Below are 17,933 nucleotides of genomic sequence, written 5' to 3'. Positions count from 1 at the left end.
TTGGTTACCTGGAAATCAGAGACTTATTAATTTATGTTACTTATTTTTTATTTTTTTATAGCAAAATGCTCCTTTAGCACACACGCGCGCACACACACACACACACACACACACACCCACCAGAAGAGAAAAATAATTTTCTCTAGCAGGTACTCACAGTACCAGCTGATGGAATCAAAACATGTTTTGAGTACCTGAAATGAAAGTTATTGCAGACTTCATTTTATCAAACCGTGTAAGAATCCCCACGGTAGTATGGTGAAAATGCACTGCATCCTCCTTTGTCCCCCTGTGTCTTCAGTGGTCACCCGAAAGAGTATATAATCCGCTCTCTTAGCGCATAGCGGGCCCCTGCTCAGCAGTGCACCACGCTGCAAACAAAGTCCACATGATCTACGGGTCATGTGCTCTGGGAGACAGTACAGCCCTCCCCTCCCCTCCCCTCATTCATGGGCAGTCTTGACTGATGAATCCGTGGGGCAGGGTCAGGTGCTGGGGCCGCTGATGTTAGTCATCTGTGTCTAGTGCTCGGCTGGGAGGCCGGCCGAGGGCTGAGTGGTGCCCCTGGGTGCATCCGCGAGAGCAGCTACACGGAGTCTAGTTACGGAAGTGTGGCTCCCCTGATGAAATCCCGCCTCACGACGCAAGTTAAAAGAACGAAACATGCCGCCTAAAGGAGGAATTGCAAGATCCCCCAAATTCTACAAAAATACATGGTTACTACACTCACTGAGGAAAAGGCCTGGGGTCTGGAAGCAGATCTTTCTTATTTTGGGTAGAGTCGCTTAGGAAGTCATTCTGTGCACAACACATGAGCAAAGAGGAAGAAGGGAGTGAGACATTTTTCTAAAGGAACGATCGTCTTGTTGGATTTCTGCTTTGTGGTGTTCGATGGTGATCACTCATCAGTGCCCAGAGCACAGGAAGCTGATAGCATATGATCATGTGTTCCAGGAGAAGATATAATTAAATAATTCTTGAACATGACCAAAAATTGAATCTCTTAAGAGACAGATTCAATAAGCAGTCTCGTTCACTAACATCGATGTCTTAGTTATTGGATTGCCTGCCCATTAGCCATTTCTTCTGGAAACTAACCCCCCCTCGCCCCCATGCCTGACTGCAGCTGTGTCCCCGCCCTGTCCTGTTCCCTGCCCAGTGGTGAGCACATGAGCACACAGCCTAAGCTCCACTGCACCTCCCTTCCTTGGAGGGTTTGGAATCGCCACCCAGGGTAGCCTGTCTGGCTGCCCTGCTGCACGGGGGACTTGTATACTCAGGAGCTGTTGTTCTTTGCCCTTTTTGCCACATGGTTTGGGAAGCAGAGAGACCCCCTCAGAAGGCAGAGAGTGGCCAGAAGTGGAACTCAGAAAAGAGCAATCTTCAGGGGCTGTGGAAGTTTAGCCCGTTGATCCGAGTGCGTCCTCCTGTGTCGTTCTGGAAGGCATGGTTACCCTGGGAGCAGTTCCTGGAGCAGAGGTGTTCAGCAAGTAGCTGGATTCCCCCCGGGGAGAAGGTGGCATAACTTAGATGATTGTGCGGATGCTTCCGACCCTGAAATCCCATGGTTCCCTAAAGGCACAAGTTAGGTATCGCTCCTAGTACTTACCGTAATTTAGAAGCTAGATTTTATAAATCCTTCTGCTTATAGTTGACCGGGTATATGGTTTCCCCTTTTTTAATATTTATTCATTCTGAGAGAGAGAGAGAGAGAGAGAAAGAGAGAATCTCAAGTAGGCTCTGCCCTGCCAGTCCAGAACCCATCATGGGGCTTGAACTCACGCACTGTGAGATCATGACCTGAGCTGAAAGCAAGAGTCGGACGCTTAACTGACTGAGCCACACAGGTGCCCCTCAGTTTCCTTTTTAAATCTTATTTTATGTTTTGAAAGTAATGCATAATCATAATTTTAAAGCCCGATATTCCTTTAAGACAGAGTAACCGGTCACTGCCCTTTTCTAGTTTCCTGGAATCAGTGACTCAATATCCGAGCCCTTTCTTCTGCTAGTCACCTCTACCTTTCTACATAATGTGTTTTTCGGTTTTATTGACTTCCTACTTTGTAACACGATTGTTGTTTTAAAAACTTTTATCTTTATTTATTCTTGAGAGAGAGACAGAGTGTGAGCAGGGGAGGGGCAGAGAGAGAGGGAGACACAGAATCCGAAGCCGGCTCCAGGCTCCGAGCTGCCAGCACAGAGCCCGACGCGGGGCTCGAACTCACGAACGGCGAGATCACGACCTGAGCCGAAGTCGGACGCTCAGCTGACTGAGACCCCGGCGCCCCGTCATATGAATGTTTTTACACCCACCGTACACTCTGTTCCTCCAACCCCCTAACGTAGTTTTACGTCACAACTTTTGGTTAAATTCTTTAATGTGTCCGCAGATAAGCAGGTAGTGCGCCATAATTATGTTCCCTTACATATAACAGAGTTGATAATTGCATCACTTTTTATTCGCTTCGTTTTCCCTGTACCTGTTACTGGTTCTTGAATGTGCTGTGCTGAAGCACATCCGATGACCCGTCAGTGTTGTGCCTGGTTGTTTTCCATGCAGAGGTCGGGCCCAGAATGGGAGCTGTCCTAGGTCAGTTTGGGCAGGGTCGCTCTCGAAATACGCGACACGCTTCTCGTCCTCGTTTCCAACCTCTTGAGGATTTGCTCTGCTTTGTTCCCCATACCTTGTCTTAATCTGCTTCCTTGTTTTTGCAGATGCATGAGAGAGATTTTGGAATCTTGCATGAAAACATCTTCATTCCCGTTTTTCCTCCACATGTGGAAGGCACTGTTTTCCTGCCTGCAGCTTTGCTGTTGAGAGGCTGACACCAGCCTGTCCCCCGTCTTTCAAACATGGCCTGTTCATTCTCTCCAGAAGTTTGCAGAGTCTTCTCTTTATCCCAGATACTTTGAAATTTTATAGTGATTCTTTTGTAGTTTGGTGGGGGGTTTTTTTGTTTTTGTTCTTTCTGAACAGTTGAACACGATACTCAAAATTCCTGTTCTTCACTTCTGTGAAATGTCTCGAATTATTTTTTTTGAAAACCATGGTTTCCACATCTCCTATCTTCTCTACCTCTGGGCCTCTGTTGCATTATCTGGACTTAGCGTTTGTTGTGTGTTCCCCCCTGCCCTGGCCCCCGCCACCCTGTCTCCTTTTGGTTGGTTGTTTTGCTTTCTTTTTGTTTTTGTCAATTTGAGAAGACTCCCTCAACTCCTTTCTGATTCTGTCGAATATATTTCTATGGTATGTTCAGTGTCCAAGAGCTCTGTTCTATTCTCTCTGTGTTCCCATCGCTCTTTAAAAATAGCATTCTGGGGGTGCCTGGGTGGCTCAGTCGGTTGGACGTCTGACTTCGGCTCAGGTCATGATCTCATGGTTCATGGGTTCAAGCTCCACGTCGGGCTCTGTGCTGACAGCTCAGAGCCTGCAGCCTGCTTCAGATTCTGTCTCCAGCTCTCTCTGCCCCTCCCCCACTTGTGCTCTGTCTCTCTATCTCTCTCAAAAATAAATATTAAAAAAAAAATAGTATCCTTTACTTTGTCTCGTGAACGCTGTGTCACATCTCTGCAGTTGTCTTCCATTCCCCGCCTTGTCTGTGTCTCCACCTGAGCCCCCTCTCAGGCGATGACATTTGCCTAGTCCTAGCTTGGGTCTCTCTGGCTGGAAGGGGCCTGGCTCTGAAAGGCGGGGAGGTGGCCCCAGGAGCCCTGCCAGGCCTGGCGGCCGGCCTCCTGAGCTGCCCGCGGCCCTCCTCGGGGCACTGCGGGCTGGGAGGACGTGAGAGCAGAAATGAGTTCATCTGTGTGTGCCAGAAGCCTCTCACACCTGAGTTGCATTTTGAGCTTAACCATTTGGTAATTAACTTTTGTCCTCCTCAGTCTATTCAATACTGATCACTTAGAAGTGCCTGCAGCTGTAAACTTGGCTTTTTTTTTTTTTTTTTTTCCTCTCTTTTTTTAAAGCTTTCTTCAAGGCAAACGTAGCAATCACATTTCACTAAAGGTTGTTCTCTGGTTCTTTTTTATCTTTAAGTCCTAGAATTTTGATGTTTTTTTGCTGCTTTATTGAAATTTGGATTGCCAGATTCTGTATTATTTCGTTAAAGTTTCAAATTTCTTTTTTCTTTTACCTTCCTGAAGAAGAAAGTAGCAACAAAATTGAAATGCAAATAGGATCGTGAGGCTAAGAAACTTATAGAGAACATCTAAAAGGGACAGTATGTTCTTATCCAGCCTCGTAACATGAAATACTTCATACAGTTGGTCCCTAAATCTTGTGCTTAAGTTCTCCTCTCAGCCAAAGTAAAAAGGGAAAGGTAGCCCATCTCTTTTGTTATTAAAATAAAGAATCATAAATCAAGAAACAGACTCAACTACAGAGAACAAACTGATGGTTACTGAGGGGAGAGGAGTGAGGGATGGGTGTAACAGGTGACGGGGATTGAGGAGGGCCCTTGCGATGCCACCGGGTGTTGTGTGGACGTGTTGAACCACCGAATTCTACACCTGAAACTAATATTACACTGTCTGTTAACTAGCTGCAATTTCAATAAAAACTTTTTTTTAATAAAAAGCATAAAATTCTTCTTCAGGGAAAAGTAAACCCCAAGATGACCTTATCAGATAATTCCTTGATTAGGGAACCTTGACTGCTGAATGATCAACGTCCTCAAGATAGTTTTAGAAAATGTGCATAGTAGGCGATTCAATATAGTTTCAACATAGTTCAATATAGTTTCAATATAGTTCAATATAGTTCAATATCGTTTCACTATAGCTTCAACATAGTTCAATATAGTTTCAATATAGTTCAACATAGTTCAATATAGTTTCAATATAGTTCAATATTGTTTCAATATAGTTTAATATCGTTTCAATATAGTTCAACATAGTTTCAACATAGTTCAATATAGTTTCAATATAGTTCAACATAGTTCAATATAGTTTCAATATAGTTCAACATAGTTTCTGAAGTGCCTTAACTTAGTAGAGGCGTTGCCTCAGGGGGCTGTGAAAATACTGCGCACTTGGCTTTGCTTTTAGGCGCTCTCACCTTGAAATAGAGATAGAATTTGGAAGCCTCATAACTTGTGTGACTTCTCAAGCTTCTGCCAGGGGGTAGATCACCGTCATTTTATTTCTGAATTACCTGCCATGTAGGCCTGGTGCCAGTGCCTCACGGGATTTAAAATGGGAACTGTCGTATAAAGGACGAACACAGCGCGGAGGTGAGAGTTAAGCTCTTACTGAATGAATTCCTTGTGCGGGAACACCTGCCTCCAGGTAGAAGGCCTGCCTCCGTTCCGGCAGGCGGGAGGCACCAGAGTGAGCAGAGCCACCATTAGGCGGGAGCTGCGGCTGCTCCCTCACCTGTCGGAGGGGGATACAGCTCCTGCCTGGGGGACGGCTGGGAATTCATACGCTTTCCGAGCGGGCTCGGTGCACGCGAAGCGGGGTGTTAAAGCACAGCGTGCAAGGCAGGACCGCTTCCCCGGGACCGTCTGTGGCGAAAGGGCTTCAGAACTTTCCTTCGTCGCCCACCGCACGTGCCTGTGCTGTGCAGCGCGGCTCGTCTGTCGTCCGCCACAGTCCGAGGCTCCCGTCCAGGCGCGGGCGATACTTCCTGTCGTGCTCAGAACCAGCAGCGGCATCTTTTGTGCCAAGACGGTGCCTTGTCCGAGCAGGAAGGCTGCGTCCCCTCGCCCTCCTGGGAGCCGTGTGCCTGATCACACCCTAGCTTCATCCGACAGCGAAGGGAGGTGCCAGGACGTTCGAGATGAGGGGTCATTTGTCATCAGGTCATTCCCTCCCCGTAATACAGTCCAGGGTCTGAGGAGGTATCCGGGGCTTGGATCCGTGTCGAGATTATTCCCTTTGATTCCTAAATGGCTTTTATGTGATGTTATGTTACTGATTTGACACTTAAAAAATAACCACCGACTATTCTGAGCTGTTTTCTTAATACAAAACTGGAGGGTAATCGTGGGAGGATCACGTCCTCTTTCTTTTTCTATCCGGCAGGAAGTAGGTTTGCCATTTTTTATTTCTTCTTCCAAAACCCATGCTGTGGTCACCCATGAATTCAGATCTAGACCTTTTTCCTTTTCACAGTTAATTTTGAGTTCTCTCATTATTTTAATGTTTATTAGTGGTACGGCCTGCTCAGGCAAAATTGCACAAAGTGATCTCACTCAGGATTTCCTGGGAAGATGGTGAAGTTAGGGGAGAAACCAGCAAACGTTACCAAGAAAAAGGAAAGTTAGGGGGCAAATTACATCAGTACAGAAACAGGGTGCTCATGGGGAAGTGGGGCCTAGCGCAGCCGACAAGAATTGATGGGTTTTCACCTGATAGAACAGGTGAAGGAAGGAAGGACGGACCGCCTTCGGGAAGACACCAAGAACCAACCCGTGACTTCCCTTTCTGAGGAAGTTGGTGCAGTGTCATGAGAATGAACTTTAACAACTTCTCGTCGACTGCTGCAAACCCCGCTCAGTAGAGAGGCCAGGGCAGGCCTAGGAGAAGCCAGGATCCTCTTCTACCCAGGATTCAGACACATTCAGACACTGGGGACGAGGATGTTGCCACAGTAAGCCAGAGCTTAGGGACAACCATCAGGCCTACTGACAATTGTTTTTTGGAGCTTTCTTTTAGTATTTAGTTAGGTGTGATTAAGCACATGGTAATTGTAGGAGAAAAGTAAATAAGCTGAAAGAGAAATCCATCACTCAAATCTAATGCCAGAGAACAGCACATTATAAACTAACAATGAGTAAACAGCGTATCAAAACAGAAATCTGAAGTAAGCCAGGTAGAATAAATGTGAGATAATGGCCGTGAACATTTCTGGAGAAAAGAGTGCAGCGGTAGTAATTTGCCCTATCATAGGATATAAATCCACAGGAACTGGAAAATTGTGGTGCTGGCACCAGAGCAAATAGATAAATGGAGGGGCGCCTGGGGGGCTCAGTCGGTTGAGCATCCGACTTGGGCTCAGGTCATGATCTCGCGGTCCGTGAGTTCGAGCCCCGCGTCGGGCTCTGTGCTGACAGCTCGGAGCCTGGAGCCTGCTTCGGATTCTGGGTCTCCCTCTCTCTCTCTCTCTCTCTCTCTCTCTCTCTCTCTCTCCCTGCCCCTCCCCCGCTCATGCTCTGTCGCTCTCTCTCTCAAAAATAAACAAACATTTAAAGAAATTAAAAAAAAAAAAAAACAAATACATAAGTGGAACAGAACAAAGTCCAGGAACTGTTAGAAGTACAGACATACACAAATTTGGTATATTTTATGATAGGTATTTCCTGTCAGTAGAAGATGATGCATTGGTTATTGAATGGTGGTGGGACAACTGGCTACCCATTTAGAGGGAATGGGTAAAGGTCGAGCCCCTCTTTAAATTATACGCTAGTTATACTAATAATACATTATTATCTGGTTTCAGTAAAGTTATAAACATAAAACTGAAACCCATAAAAATACTAGAAAGAATTATAGGTGAATGTGTAGCTAACCTTTGGGTGGGGAGACCTTTACTATCTGAATGGCACCAAAGGAAGAAGTAACTGTAAAAGAAAAGATTCACAAGTTCCTTACGCTAACATAAAGTTCAGGACTGAAAGGGAGCTGCGTATCCAACATAGGTGACAAATGTTGGCCCCTTCTTCTAGTGGTGTCCCTTGCCACTATAAAAATAAAACTGTATACAAATCTTTATTATGGGAAAGATGGCCACAATAATAAATGAGAAGTGAAAAACTTGTAAATGTACGTATTTGCATGTATGCATTTCTGTAGGAAAAGGCCTGGATGCAATCCAGATTTAACAACAGTAGTTTTTAAGTTAAGATTTGGATAATCTATTCCCTGTTTCTTTTCCTGCATCTTTTTCATTCTTTTCCCATAGTGATTACGTATTTAATCAAGTATAGTTGAAAACCAAAGGACAAAACAGTTTCACAAAGTAATTGGTGATAATAAACTTGGAGAGAAAGCGGAGCTTCGCGCTTCCCCTTGATGAGACCAAATAGGCCTCTTAAGGGAATTTTGGAACCATCTGTCTTAACTGCGGGATAACTGAGCGGCATTGGGTAGCATCGTGAATCTACACGTAAATTTCTTTCAACGTAAAAACGAAATGCTTACGTTCCTTCCAAAATAACTAAAAGACTGTATATATTTTTTAAATGTTTATTTACTTTTGAGAGAGAGAGAGACGGTGTGAGCAGGGGAGGGGCAGAGAGAGGGAGACAGAATTGGAAGCAGGCTCCAGGCCCTGAGCTGTCAGCACGGAGCCCGACGCGGGGCTCGAACCCACGAGCAGTGAGATCATGACCTGAGCCAAAGTCCGATGCTTAACCGACTGAGCCACCCAGGCGCCCCTGGAAGATTATATTTTAAATTGTCATTTCTCTTATGATAGTTGATATTTGATTTTTTTATACATTCATTCTTTTCAGCCAGTGTTTGTTTTGTCTAGTTCCTCTGAATTAAGCAGCAGAAAGCTGTTTTAACGTACAAATTTATCATGGGGAACCAAAATTAGTGAATATGCCTCTTAATGAGAGCTTTGGTTTAGCCATTTTAAACTGTTTATAAATTAAAAATGGAATCCAGGAGAGATTGTTTTAGCCCCTTGTCCACCCAGAAGCTCTCAGCCGCCAACACGAAAACGCCTCATTTCTAAGGAAATGTTGCCCTTCCTGCCGCAAGTCCTCCAGGGGTTTATTGACTTGGAGAAGCAGCATAGTGGTTTTGGATGATCAAGGCCGATGGGCTCCTTTGAACCCACCAGTTTCTCTTAGGCGTCATGACGTTGGCAATCTCCTAATGGGAACGAGGCGGAGAAGAGAAAAGAGAGCTCAGATTTTCTCTGTCCTCAAACCTCTCCCTCCCCCTCACTCCTAGCAGCCACCGCCTTGCCTACAGCTTTGCCTTTTCCAGAGCGGCACAGAAATGGGATCGTATAGTTTATAGCCTTTGAGCCTCTTTCTTTCACCCAACGTAACATTTGAGATTCATCCGTGCCGCTGCATTTGTGAAGAGCCCCTTGCTGTGCACAGTAGTATATGAGTGTGTGGATGCACTACAGCGTGTCTGTCCGTGTTTCAGAAGAGGGATATTTTGATTGCTTCCAGTCCTTGCGATTTTGCGTACAGCCGCTGCAAGCATTTTCCCACTGCTTTGTGCGAAAAGGTTTTCATTTTACTGGGGTAAATACCTAAGAGTAGGATTGTCGCGTCATGTCAAGGAACTCTGCGTTGTTCCTTACGTTACAGCCGCCACCCGTTGTTCCCATGTGGCGGTGCCATCTTGCCTCTTCCCGCCAACAGCGTGTGAGGCTTCTGGTCCCTCCATGCCCTCACCAACACCTTGGTGTCCGCTTTCGTTCGTTTGGCCACGCTGGGGGTCGTGTCGTGCTGCAGCATTTGCATTTCTCGAGTGACGAGTGATGTTGAGCATCCTCTCAGGTGTTGATCTGTGACCACGTGTTTCCTTGCATGAAGTCACTGCTGCAGCACCTGCTTTTAGCTGCTGTGTTCGTGTAGACGTTTCACTGTGTCGTGCAGACATTTCAGAGTGTTGATCTGTCTGATTGTTTCCTTGAGGTGTGTCTGTCTTCTTTTTTCTTTTCTTTTTTTTTTAAACTGGTCTCCCTGTCCCTATAATATGTTAGAAGTTTGGTTTACAGGCTTGATTAGATTCAGTTTAAGCAATTTGGTCAAGCACATTTCGCAAGTGGTGTGTATATGAGGGATTTAAAAGATGCGTCGGAGCAGATTGAAAGGCACACCTTGATGATACCACCCTAACACTGTAGCAGCTTCCCCAAAAGCGGGAACGGCTGGATAATGTCCTTGACTCTGCCAGAGGGACAGCTGGGATCAAACACAGGAGGACAGGTTGGACCTCAGTGCAGAGGGAACGGATGGTAGAGGGTGAGGGTCCAGCCAGGTGTGGGAACAGGTTGGGGGGGGGGTGGGACTCACCGATGTCCTCTTCTGAAAGCCTCTGTTCTCTCCCCAAAATAGCAAGGTTGGTGCTGACAGTACATAGAGACAGGTGTTGGAGGCTTGAAGACCAGGGAGCAAGTGTAGAGTCAAATGGGGGAGCGAGAGACTGAATGGACCAGAGTAAAATGACACAGGCCAGGCCCTGAGAGCCCTCTTGAGGACATGAGCTTACATGGAGGTCACCTGAAGTTGTGTTTTCCCCCAACCATTGTTGTGAGTGTATTGTTAATAGTTGGACCAATTTTGATTAATTGTGGGCCCTCGCTTTTGGAAATTTTCTCAAAATGTAGGAATGTATCATCTACAGAAATGTCATTAGCAAAACCGGTTACGGTTTAGAATTTTAGCCCCTAGATGTTCACCCCAAAGCCCTGGATACCTGTCCTCTGCAGGAGACGGACGTTAAGAAGTTTCAAATGAAGAGGAGAAAATCTTGCAAGGAATAGTCCATTTCCTAAGTGTAGAATTTTGAAATTTTGAAACTTTGTGCCCACAAAATAGGAGATGTTCTATGGCAAATAAGGGAAAAAGTAAATGTTTTATTTATACTTGATTTCTTAATATTTCTTTTGAAATTGGACATACTTTCACTGTTAGTTAGACCTGGGATTGAATGTTTGATGTTACTTTAAATAGGTTTCCAATTGGGGAAAAGTGTTTTCTGAATATTTTCTGGGCCATCACAACAGTGTTATGTAAGAAAGAAAATCGTTATAATATTCTTCTAAAAATACTTCAATGGAAAATTATCTTGCAGTTAGAATATGTCCGTTTAAAGATGTAACATTAAAAACTCTGCAATCTTGATTTACAATGTATTTTTTACATTAATACACTTTATTTTTTAGAGCAGTTTAAGTTTTATAGAAAAATTATATAGAATATTTATATTTACCACATAACCCCAACTCCCCTAAACAGTTTCCCTTATTATTAACATCCTGCATTAGTGTGGTAACATTTGTTACAATTGATGAAACAATGTTGATACGTTATTAACTAAGGTCCAGAGTTCACACTAGGGTTCGCTCTGTGTTGTACATTCCGTGGGTTTTAACAAATGCCAACTGCGATGTATCCACCATTAGAGTATCATATGAAATGGTTTCACCATCCTCGAAAATCTCCTACGTGTCACCTCTTCATCCCACCGTCCCTCCCACCCCCAATCCCCTGGCCACCATCGATCTTACTACCGTCTGTACAGTTTTCCCTTTTTCAGAATGTCGTATAGTTGAAATCATACGTAGGCTTTTTTAGGTTACATTCCTTCACTTACTTAGTAAAATGCATTTAAAGTTCCTGCGTGTGTTTTTGTGGCTTACTAGCTCATTTGTTCTCATCACTGAATAGTACCCCGTTGTGTAGATGTACCGTGGTTTGTGTATCCAGCCGTCTACTGAAGGACATCTTAGTTGCTTCCGATTTGGGGCAATTATGAATAAAGCTGCTCTAAAGGTCAATGTAATTTTAAAGCTACAGTTGTAATTGCTGATGCTTTCCTTAAGCAGCACTGACATTTGATAGACCTTGCTTTGCCTGATTACTCACACAGTAGGTCCAAGAATGTTTGCAGATGGCACTGGCCATCTGGAGCTTAAATCCACATGAACCTGAAAGAATTGTCGGGAAGGCAGATCATGAAAAGAAGCCATTTGATGTGGGACTGAAAACCCACCTGGAGGTCTAGAGAAGAGATTTTCACACCACCACCACCACTGCGTAAGCTGCTGGGGTTGCTCTGCTCGATCCTGGATGCCGTCATGACAACAGTAAGCGCAGAGACGCCTTGTGAGCTCCGAAAGCTTGATTTGTGTTCAGAGTCTGTGTGGGGGAGGGAAACCCTGTAAGGTCTCTCCTTCTTTCTACAGGCCTTGGTCCACGTGGAGCCACGTGCAGACGTGCCTGTACATCTTTCACTGGGGCAGCCTCTGCCACACGTGTGCTCTGTCACTCTGGCCCCTGCACAGGGACTTTACATTCGTCCACGGCATTTCCCGTTACAGGACAGTCTTCTTGATGGAGGGTGGTTCCTTGATCCACCCTTTCAGCCCTTCTCGGGGACTGTGTGTCACGCTGGGCTGCACACTGGGGAGACAGCGGTGACCGACACAATTGTGGGAGTTAGGAAACTGACGTGCACAACGGATCAGAATCCTTTAGGATCACTGCCCATCCAGCTCAGTGCCACGGCCGTTTTCAGCTGTGATACTACACCATGCATATGAGAAGGCACTGCTAAAAATCCTAAGACCTTCTGACCGAAGCAGGGGAGTGATTAATTTTGCTCTGAAAGGACAACAGCAGTGGGTTGCGCTATTTATAATTAAAACTTACAATATGACCCAAAATGCTTGCCTTACAACTCAAAAGAATGCATATGCTCGAACGGTAAGAAGCCCATTACCGTGATGAAAGCTGAAAACAAACATACAAAGTGTCAGTGTCTTCCCATTGATGGGAAAACTCTAAATTCCTCCGTATCTTATTTTAATTCTCTGAACAGCCTGGTTTATGCATATCTCAATCTGATACAGTTGTTATTGCAGAGAAAGTTGAGAGTTCAGGATTCACTGCATCATTCTGTTGTGCAGTCCTCTTAATCAGTTTTTGCAGGTATAATTTGCATACAGTAAAACACACTCATCTTAAATGTTGCGTTTGATGGGTCTTGACAGTTGTATCCCCCTATGTAACTACCGCTACAAAACGACTTAGGATATTTCCGCGTCTCCAGAAAGTTCCTCCTTCCTCTGTGCAGTGAGCCTCTTCTACTCCCCGTCATAGACCATCGCTGACGTGCTTTCTGTCACTATGAATTACAGTTGCCTGTTCTGGAAATTTGTATGAATGGAACAACTCTGTGAATACTGCTGGCGTCTGGCTTTTTTATTTAGCGTAACGCTTTTGAGATTCATCCACATCATTGTATGCAGTGGGTTTCTTTTTATATTGCTGAGTAGTATTCCCCTATCTGAATATACTACAATTCTCTTACCCACTCCTCTGCTGATGAACGTTTTGGTTGTTCCCGTATTTTTACTATTATGCACGAAGCTGCAATGAACATTCTCACGTGCTTTTTTCATGTACCTCTGTCTTTGTTTCCCTTGGGTAAATACCTCAGGGTGCATTTGCTGAGTCGTAGCGTAAGTTTTTGTTTAACTGTGTAAGAAACTGTCAAACTGTTTCTGAAGTGTTTCTAACCTTTTACTCTTCCACCAGCATGAGTTGTGAATTGCAGGAAGTCCACATCCTTGCCTGTGTTTGAAATTGTCGATATTCTAGTTTTGTTTTGTTTTAGCCATTGTGACAGTTGTGTAGTGATGTCTCCTTGTGGTTTTAATTTGCATTTCCTTGGTGACTAATTATGTTAGAGCATCTTTTCATATGCTTGTTAGCATTTTATACATCTCCTTTTGTGAATGGCCTGTTCAGTTATTATGCCCATTTCTTTTAATGCGTTGTCCTCATTACTGAGTTGTAAGGGTTCTTACAACTTGTAATATACAAGTTGTATTCTGTCCATAAGTCTGTTGTCAAACATAGGCAGGAATTTACTCCCAGTCAGTGACTTGCCATTTTATTTACATGTTTTTTTCTGAAAAATCTTCCATTATGCCATGGTCCTGAAGATTTTCGTCTGTATGAATTTTCTGGTTTTAGCTTTTATGTTTAGCCAGATCTATGATGCATTTCAAGTTAATTTTTGTATATAGTATGAGATAGAGATTGAGGTTCAATTTTTTTTTTTTTCCTAAATGGCGTCCAGGTGCTACTCTAACCATTTGTTGAAGAAACCCTTTTCCATGTATTGATTACTTTGGCATTTTTGTCTAAATTCAAATAATCGCATATGTATGGCTCAATTTCAGGACTATTTTGTTCCATTTGTCTGTATATCTAATCTTCATGTTTTAAAGTTTTAAGTGGTTTTAAGTCTTCATATCAGACATTATTGGTCCCAAACTCTGTTGTTATTTTTCAAAACTGTTTTGCTATTCTAGGTTTTCTGCATTTCCATCTGAATTTTAGAAATCAATTAGCTGATTTCTAAAAAAAAAAAAAAAAAAGTATTTTGGGGATTGTGGGGATTGCATTGATCTATTAGATCAATTTGGAAGTGATTGACTGACATTTGAACGATATTGAGTCTTCTGATCCATGAACGTCGTGTATTTCTCTGTTTATTTAGGTCCTCTTTAACTTTATAGATTTTGTTGTACAGAATTTACATAGATTTTGTTAAATTCACCCATAAGTATTTTATGTCTCTAGGTTCTGTTGTAAATTGTATATTTATATCAATTTCCAATTTTAATTACTAACATATAGAAAGAAGACTTAATATTTTCATGATCAGATATCCTGCAACTTGGCTAAATTTGCTTATTAGTAATAGTAATTTCTTTTTAAAAATACATTCTTTAGAATTTATTGTGTACACAACCGTGTTATCTGCAAATAAAAACAAATGTTCTTCTTCCTTTACAACCTGTAGGCCTTATATTCACTTTTCTTGCCTGATTGCACTGGCTGTAACCTCCAGCAGAATGTTGAATAGAAGTAGTAAAAGTTGACATGCTTGCTTTGTTTTTGATTTTAAGGAAAGGCAGTTAGGTTTTCATCGTTTGGTGTGCTGTTAGCTGGGTTTTTTTTTTTCCTAGATGCCTTTTTAAAGATTAAGGAAATTTCACTCTCCTTCTATCTTACTGACTACTTTCACCATGTATGAGTATTGAATTTTGTCAGAAATTTTGTTTGTGATAGGTCAGTTTTCTCATTTTTTTTCTGTTAATGTGTTGACTTACATTAATTAACTTTCTGTTGTAAAACCAGCCTTGCATTACTGAGATATATCCCACTTGGTTATATTTTATTACAGATTGTTAGATTCAATTTCCTAATATTTTGCTAAGGATTTTATATCTATGCTAAATAAGAGATATTGGTCTGTAACTTTATTTTCTTATAATTATCTTTGCCAAGTTTTGGTATCAGAACAATATTATCTTCAATTTCCTTTCCCTTCCTTTTTTTTCTGAGAGAGATTGTACAGGATTATTTGTTTTGTTTTTTTTTAAATTGATATTATTTATTCCTTAAATGTTTGATATAATTTTCCAGTAAGACCATCTGAGCCTGAAAAGTTTTTAAATTATGAATTTAATATCTTTATTAGATACAGGGAAGTAGTCACATTTTCTATTTCTTCCTGGGTCAGTTTTGGTGATTGGTTCTTTTCAGCAGTTTGTCTATTTTATCTAAGTTGTTAAATGTCTTAACATAAAGTTATTGATGTTACTTTCTCATTATTCTAATTTTTAGAGAATCTTTAATGATAACTCCTTTCTCAATCCTGATATTGGCAATTTCTTTCTTCTGTTTTTACTCTTACTCAGTTTAGCTAGAGTTTATCAATTTTATTTTTATTTTCAAAGAACCAACTTTTGATTTCATTGATTTTCTCTACTGTTTGTTTTCTGTTTCATTGATTTCTGAATATTCTTTTAATATTCTCTTTATTCTGCTCGATTTGGTTTAGTTCTTTTTCTAGTCCTTCATAATTCTATATCATGAAAGACTTCTTAGGCTAGATCCCCTAGCTCTTCTGTTGGAAGTTTTCATTTTTTTTTTATTAGCAAAATGAATTTAGTAATCCATTAAAAGGGTCATACACCATGCTCAAGTGGGATTTATTCCATGAATGCAAGAATGGGTTGTTGAAGTTTTCATTTCGGCAGTCATTTATTAATTTTGTAGAACTCTTTCTGGTTTTCTAATCTTTCCTTTTTCATGAGTATCTGTTCTTGCAAGTGAATGCGAGGTTTTCTTAGTTCTCTCTGGCGCCGTCCTTGAAAATAAAATAAAAACCTTCTCTGTGAATTCCCTGCATGCTGTTTCATCATCCTAGACTCTTTCATCTATTTTCAGATTTCCAGAAATTTGTAGAAATATCCCATGTGCTCACTGTGTCCTTCTCATTTCTTCGTTATTATGGAATTGTTCCTTTTGTATTTCTTTGCTGTTCTTTGGATGGTCTCTCCAATTGGATGTGAGAGATACATGGGAATCTTCTCTTAGACCAATATAGTTCATTCCTTTTTAGCTGCTCTACATGGTAGCTAGTCTATGATGTGCCTGATTTCTAATCCCGTGCTATGGCTTACTGGCTGTGTGCCCTTGGGCAAGTTATTTAACCTGTCTGTGCCTCCCTCTTAAAACAGAGATAGTGGGGCGCCTGGGTGGCTCAGTTGGTTAAGCGTCAGACTTCGGCTCAGGTCACGATCTCGTGGTATGTGAGTTCGAGCCCCGCGTCGGGCTCTGTGCTGACTGCTCAGAGCCTGGAGCCTGTTTCAGATTCTGTGTCTCCCTCTCTCTCTGCCCCTCCCCCGTTCATGCTCTGTCTCTCTCTGTCTCAAAAATAAATAAACGTTAAAAAAAATTTTTAAAAAAACAAACAGAGAGTCGTACCTCCTTCATGCAGTTGTTGTGAGGACTAAGTGAACTACTACATATAAAGCCCTTAGAACAACTTCCAGCATACGTAAGCCCTACGTAAAGGTTTTCTGTTTAGGTTGTAGCCTAGATTTTTGTACATACCCTCCAGTTGGGTCTGTGTGCACCGTACTGAGATCGGGGTCCCAGCTTTAGTGTTTACGCTCCGGGTACATCGTGAGAGGCTGTCCACAAAAAGTTGACATTGCTGAGAGGAAACACACATGCATTCTGGATTTTCATAGAGATTCCACATCACTCTTCTACTGTTGTACCACCATTGGTAGATATGGGAATTCTCTGTTGTTCATCTTGTTTCTAACCTGATAGACAAATGAGGATGGCTAATGCACTCCCATCCCTCAGTTAGAGAGCTATGGTAATAATTAAATAAACACATTAAATTAAATTAGGTTTGTATTTCGAATCCTTAATAATCTTGAGGTGCACAGCAAGGCCCCCTCACTCACCAGGAATGTGCCCATGAAGCAAGGCGGGGGAGACCTGGAAGGGCCAACCGTGGTGGGGGAGGGTCAGAGCTCATCCACGGCCTGAAGCATCGTCCCTCCTGTCATGGCTGAGCCTCGTCAGCTCCACCAGCTAGGGCTGAGCTTGACCACGCCACAAAAAGCAACTTTTTGCCTATGACTGTTGGAAGCCGGAGCAGAAGCTTCTGCACCAGCCGGAAGCCCTCACCAGCCTGTGGTGGCAGCTGAGAAGCGCCTTCACCAGGAGCGTCTCACGCGGAGCCTGGCAGCTACGGCACACCTTTCAGCTGTGTCCCCTCCTTGCCCACACGCACCCACTCCGTGCCCGAGCTTCTCTGCACAAGCCGTTCTTCCTCCGTGGCCCATGGGCAAGTACCGCCATGGGCCACAGAGCCTTGTTCCGTCACCATCGAGCCTTTTCTCCCTTTGCTAGCGAAGAGCACGGGGTGGAGAACTGGGCTGCGAAGGCAGTCCCCATCCTTTTTACCCAACAGCACTGCCTCCCCACAGGGAGGGGGTCGTGGCTACCTACGGAATAGAACAGGAGGCGAACGTGGCATGGCGGCAGGAGGTGGTGATGGTGGAGGTGGATGGACAGAAAGCAGGTCAGGGAAAGAGAGAAGTGCCACGCTCGGTGAGGAGTGACACCGCCATTGCTCCTAGAGCCATCTGATGGCCTTGGGGCTAGAATGCGTCCGCCTGGCACTGAATGGTGCTGCCCATCTGCTCACGACCTCGTCCTGTGCAACTCAAGGGGATCAGAGACTTTGCCTCAGCCACGTGGAAACATGGGTTCGGAAGCTTGTGGCATGCAAGACATTGGTTGAAGTCCAATCTGAGATTTAATAGTCTGCGTTTCCTGTCTGCCGCTACTTCATTTGATGTTAATGGAATTTATAATCCGTAGGAGAATTCATGTAGAAACATTTTCTGTGTG

At 43.3% G+C, this 17,933-nt stretch overlaps 1 protein-coding gene across 2 annotated transcripts in view; it reads left to right on the top strand.

The window, feature by feature from the left end:
• The window catches only part of ANO10 (anoctamin 10), a 262,989-nt gene that overhangs the window by 164,409 nt on the left and 80,647 nt on the right, over nucleotides 1–17,933 (top strand). Inside the window, exon 12 of one of the 2 annotated variants that reach the window (XM_042956787.1) lies at nucleotides 2,716–3,335. The exons of the other annotated variant lie outside the window; for it this stretch is intronic. Within the exon in view, the coding sequence (XP_042812721.1) occupies nucleotides 2,716–2,826 (111 nt within the window). The 3' untranslated portion in view covers nucleotides 2,827–3,335. Of the gene's footprint in view, nucleotides 1–2,715; nucleotides 3,336–17,933 lie in introns of those variants that run through there. 2 annotated transcript variants of the gene reach the window in all.

Source organism: Panthera tigris, chromosome C2 (assembly GCF_018350195.1).
Source record: "Panthera tigris isolate Pti1 chromosome C2, P.tigris_Pti1_mat1.1, whole genome shotgun sequence".
In the NCBI taxonomy this organism is placed as follows: Eukaryota; Metazoa; Chordata; class Mammalia; order Carnivora; family Felidae; genus Panthera; species Panthera tigris.
The sequence above is the reverse complement of the archived record's forward strand: the minus strand, read 5'-3'. Positions and strand labels throughout refer to the sequence as shown.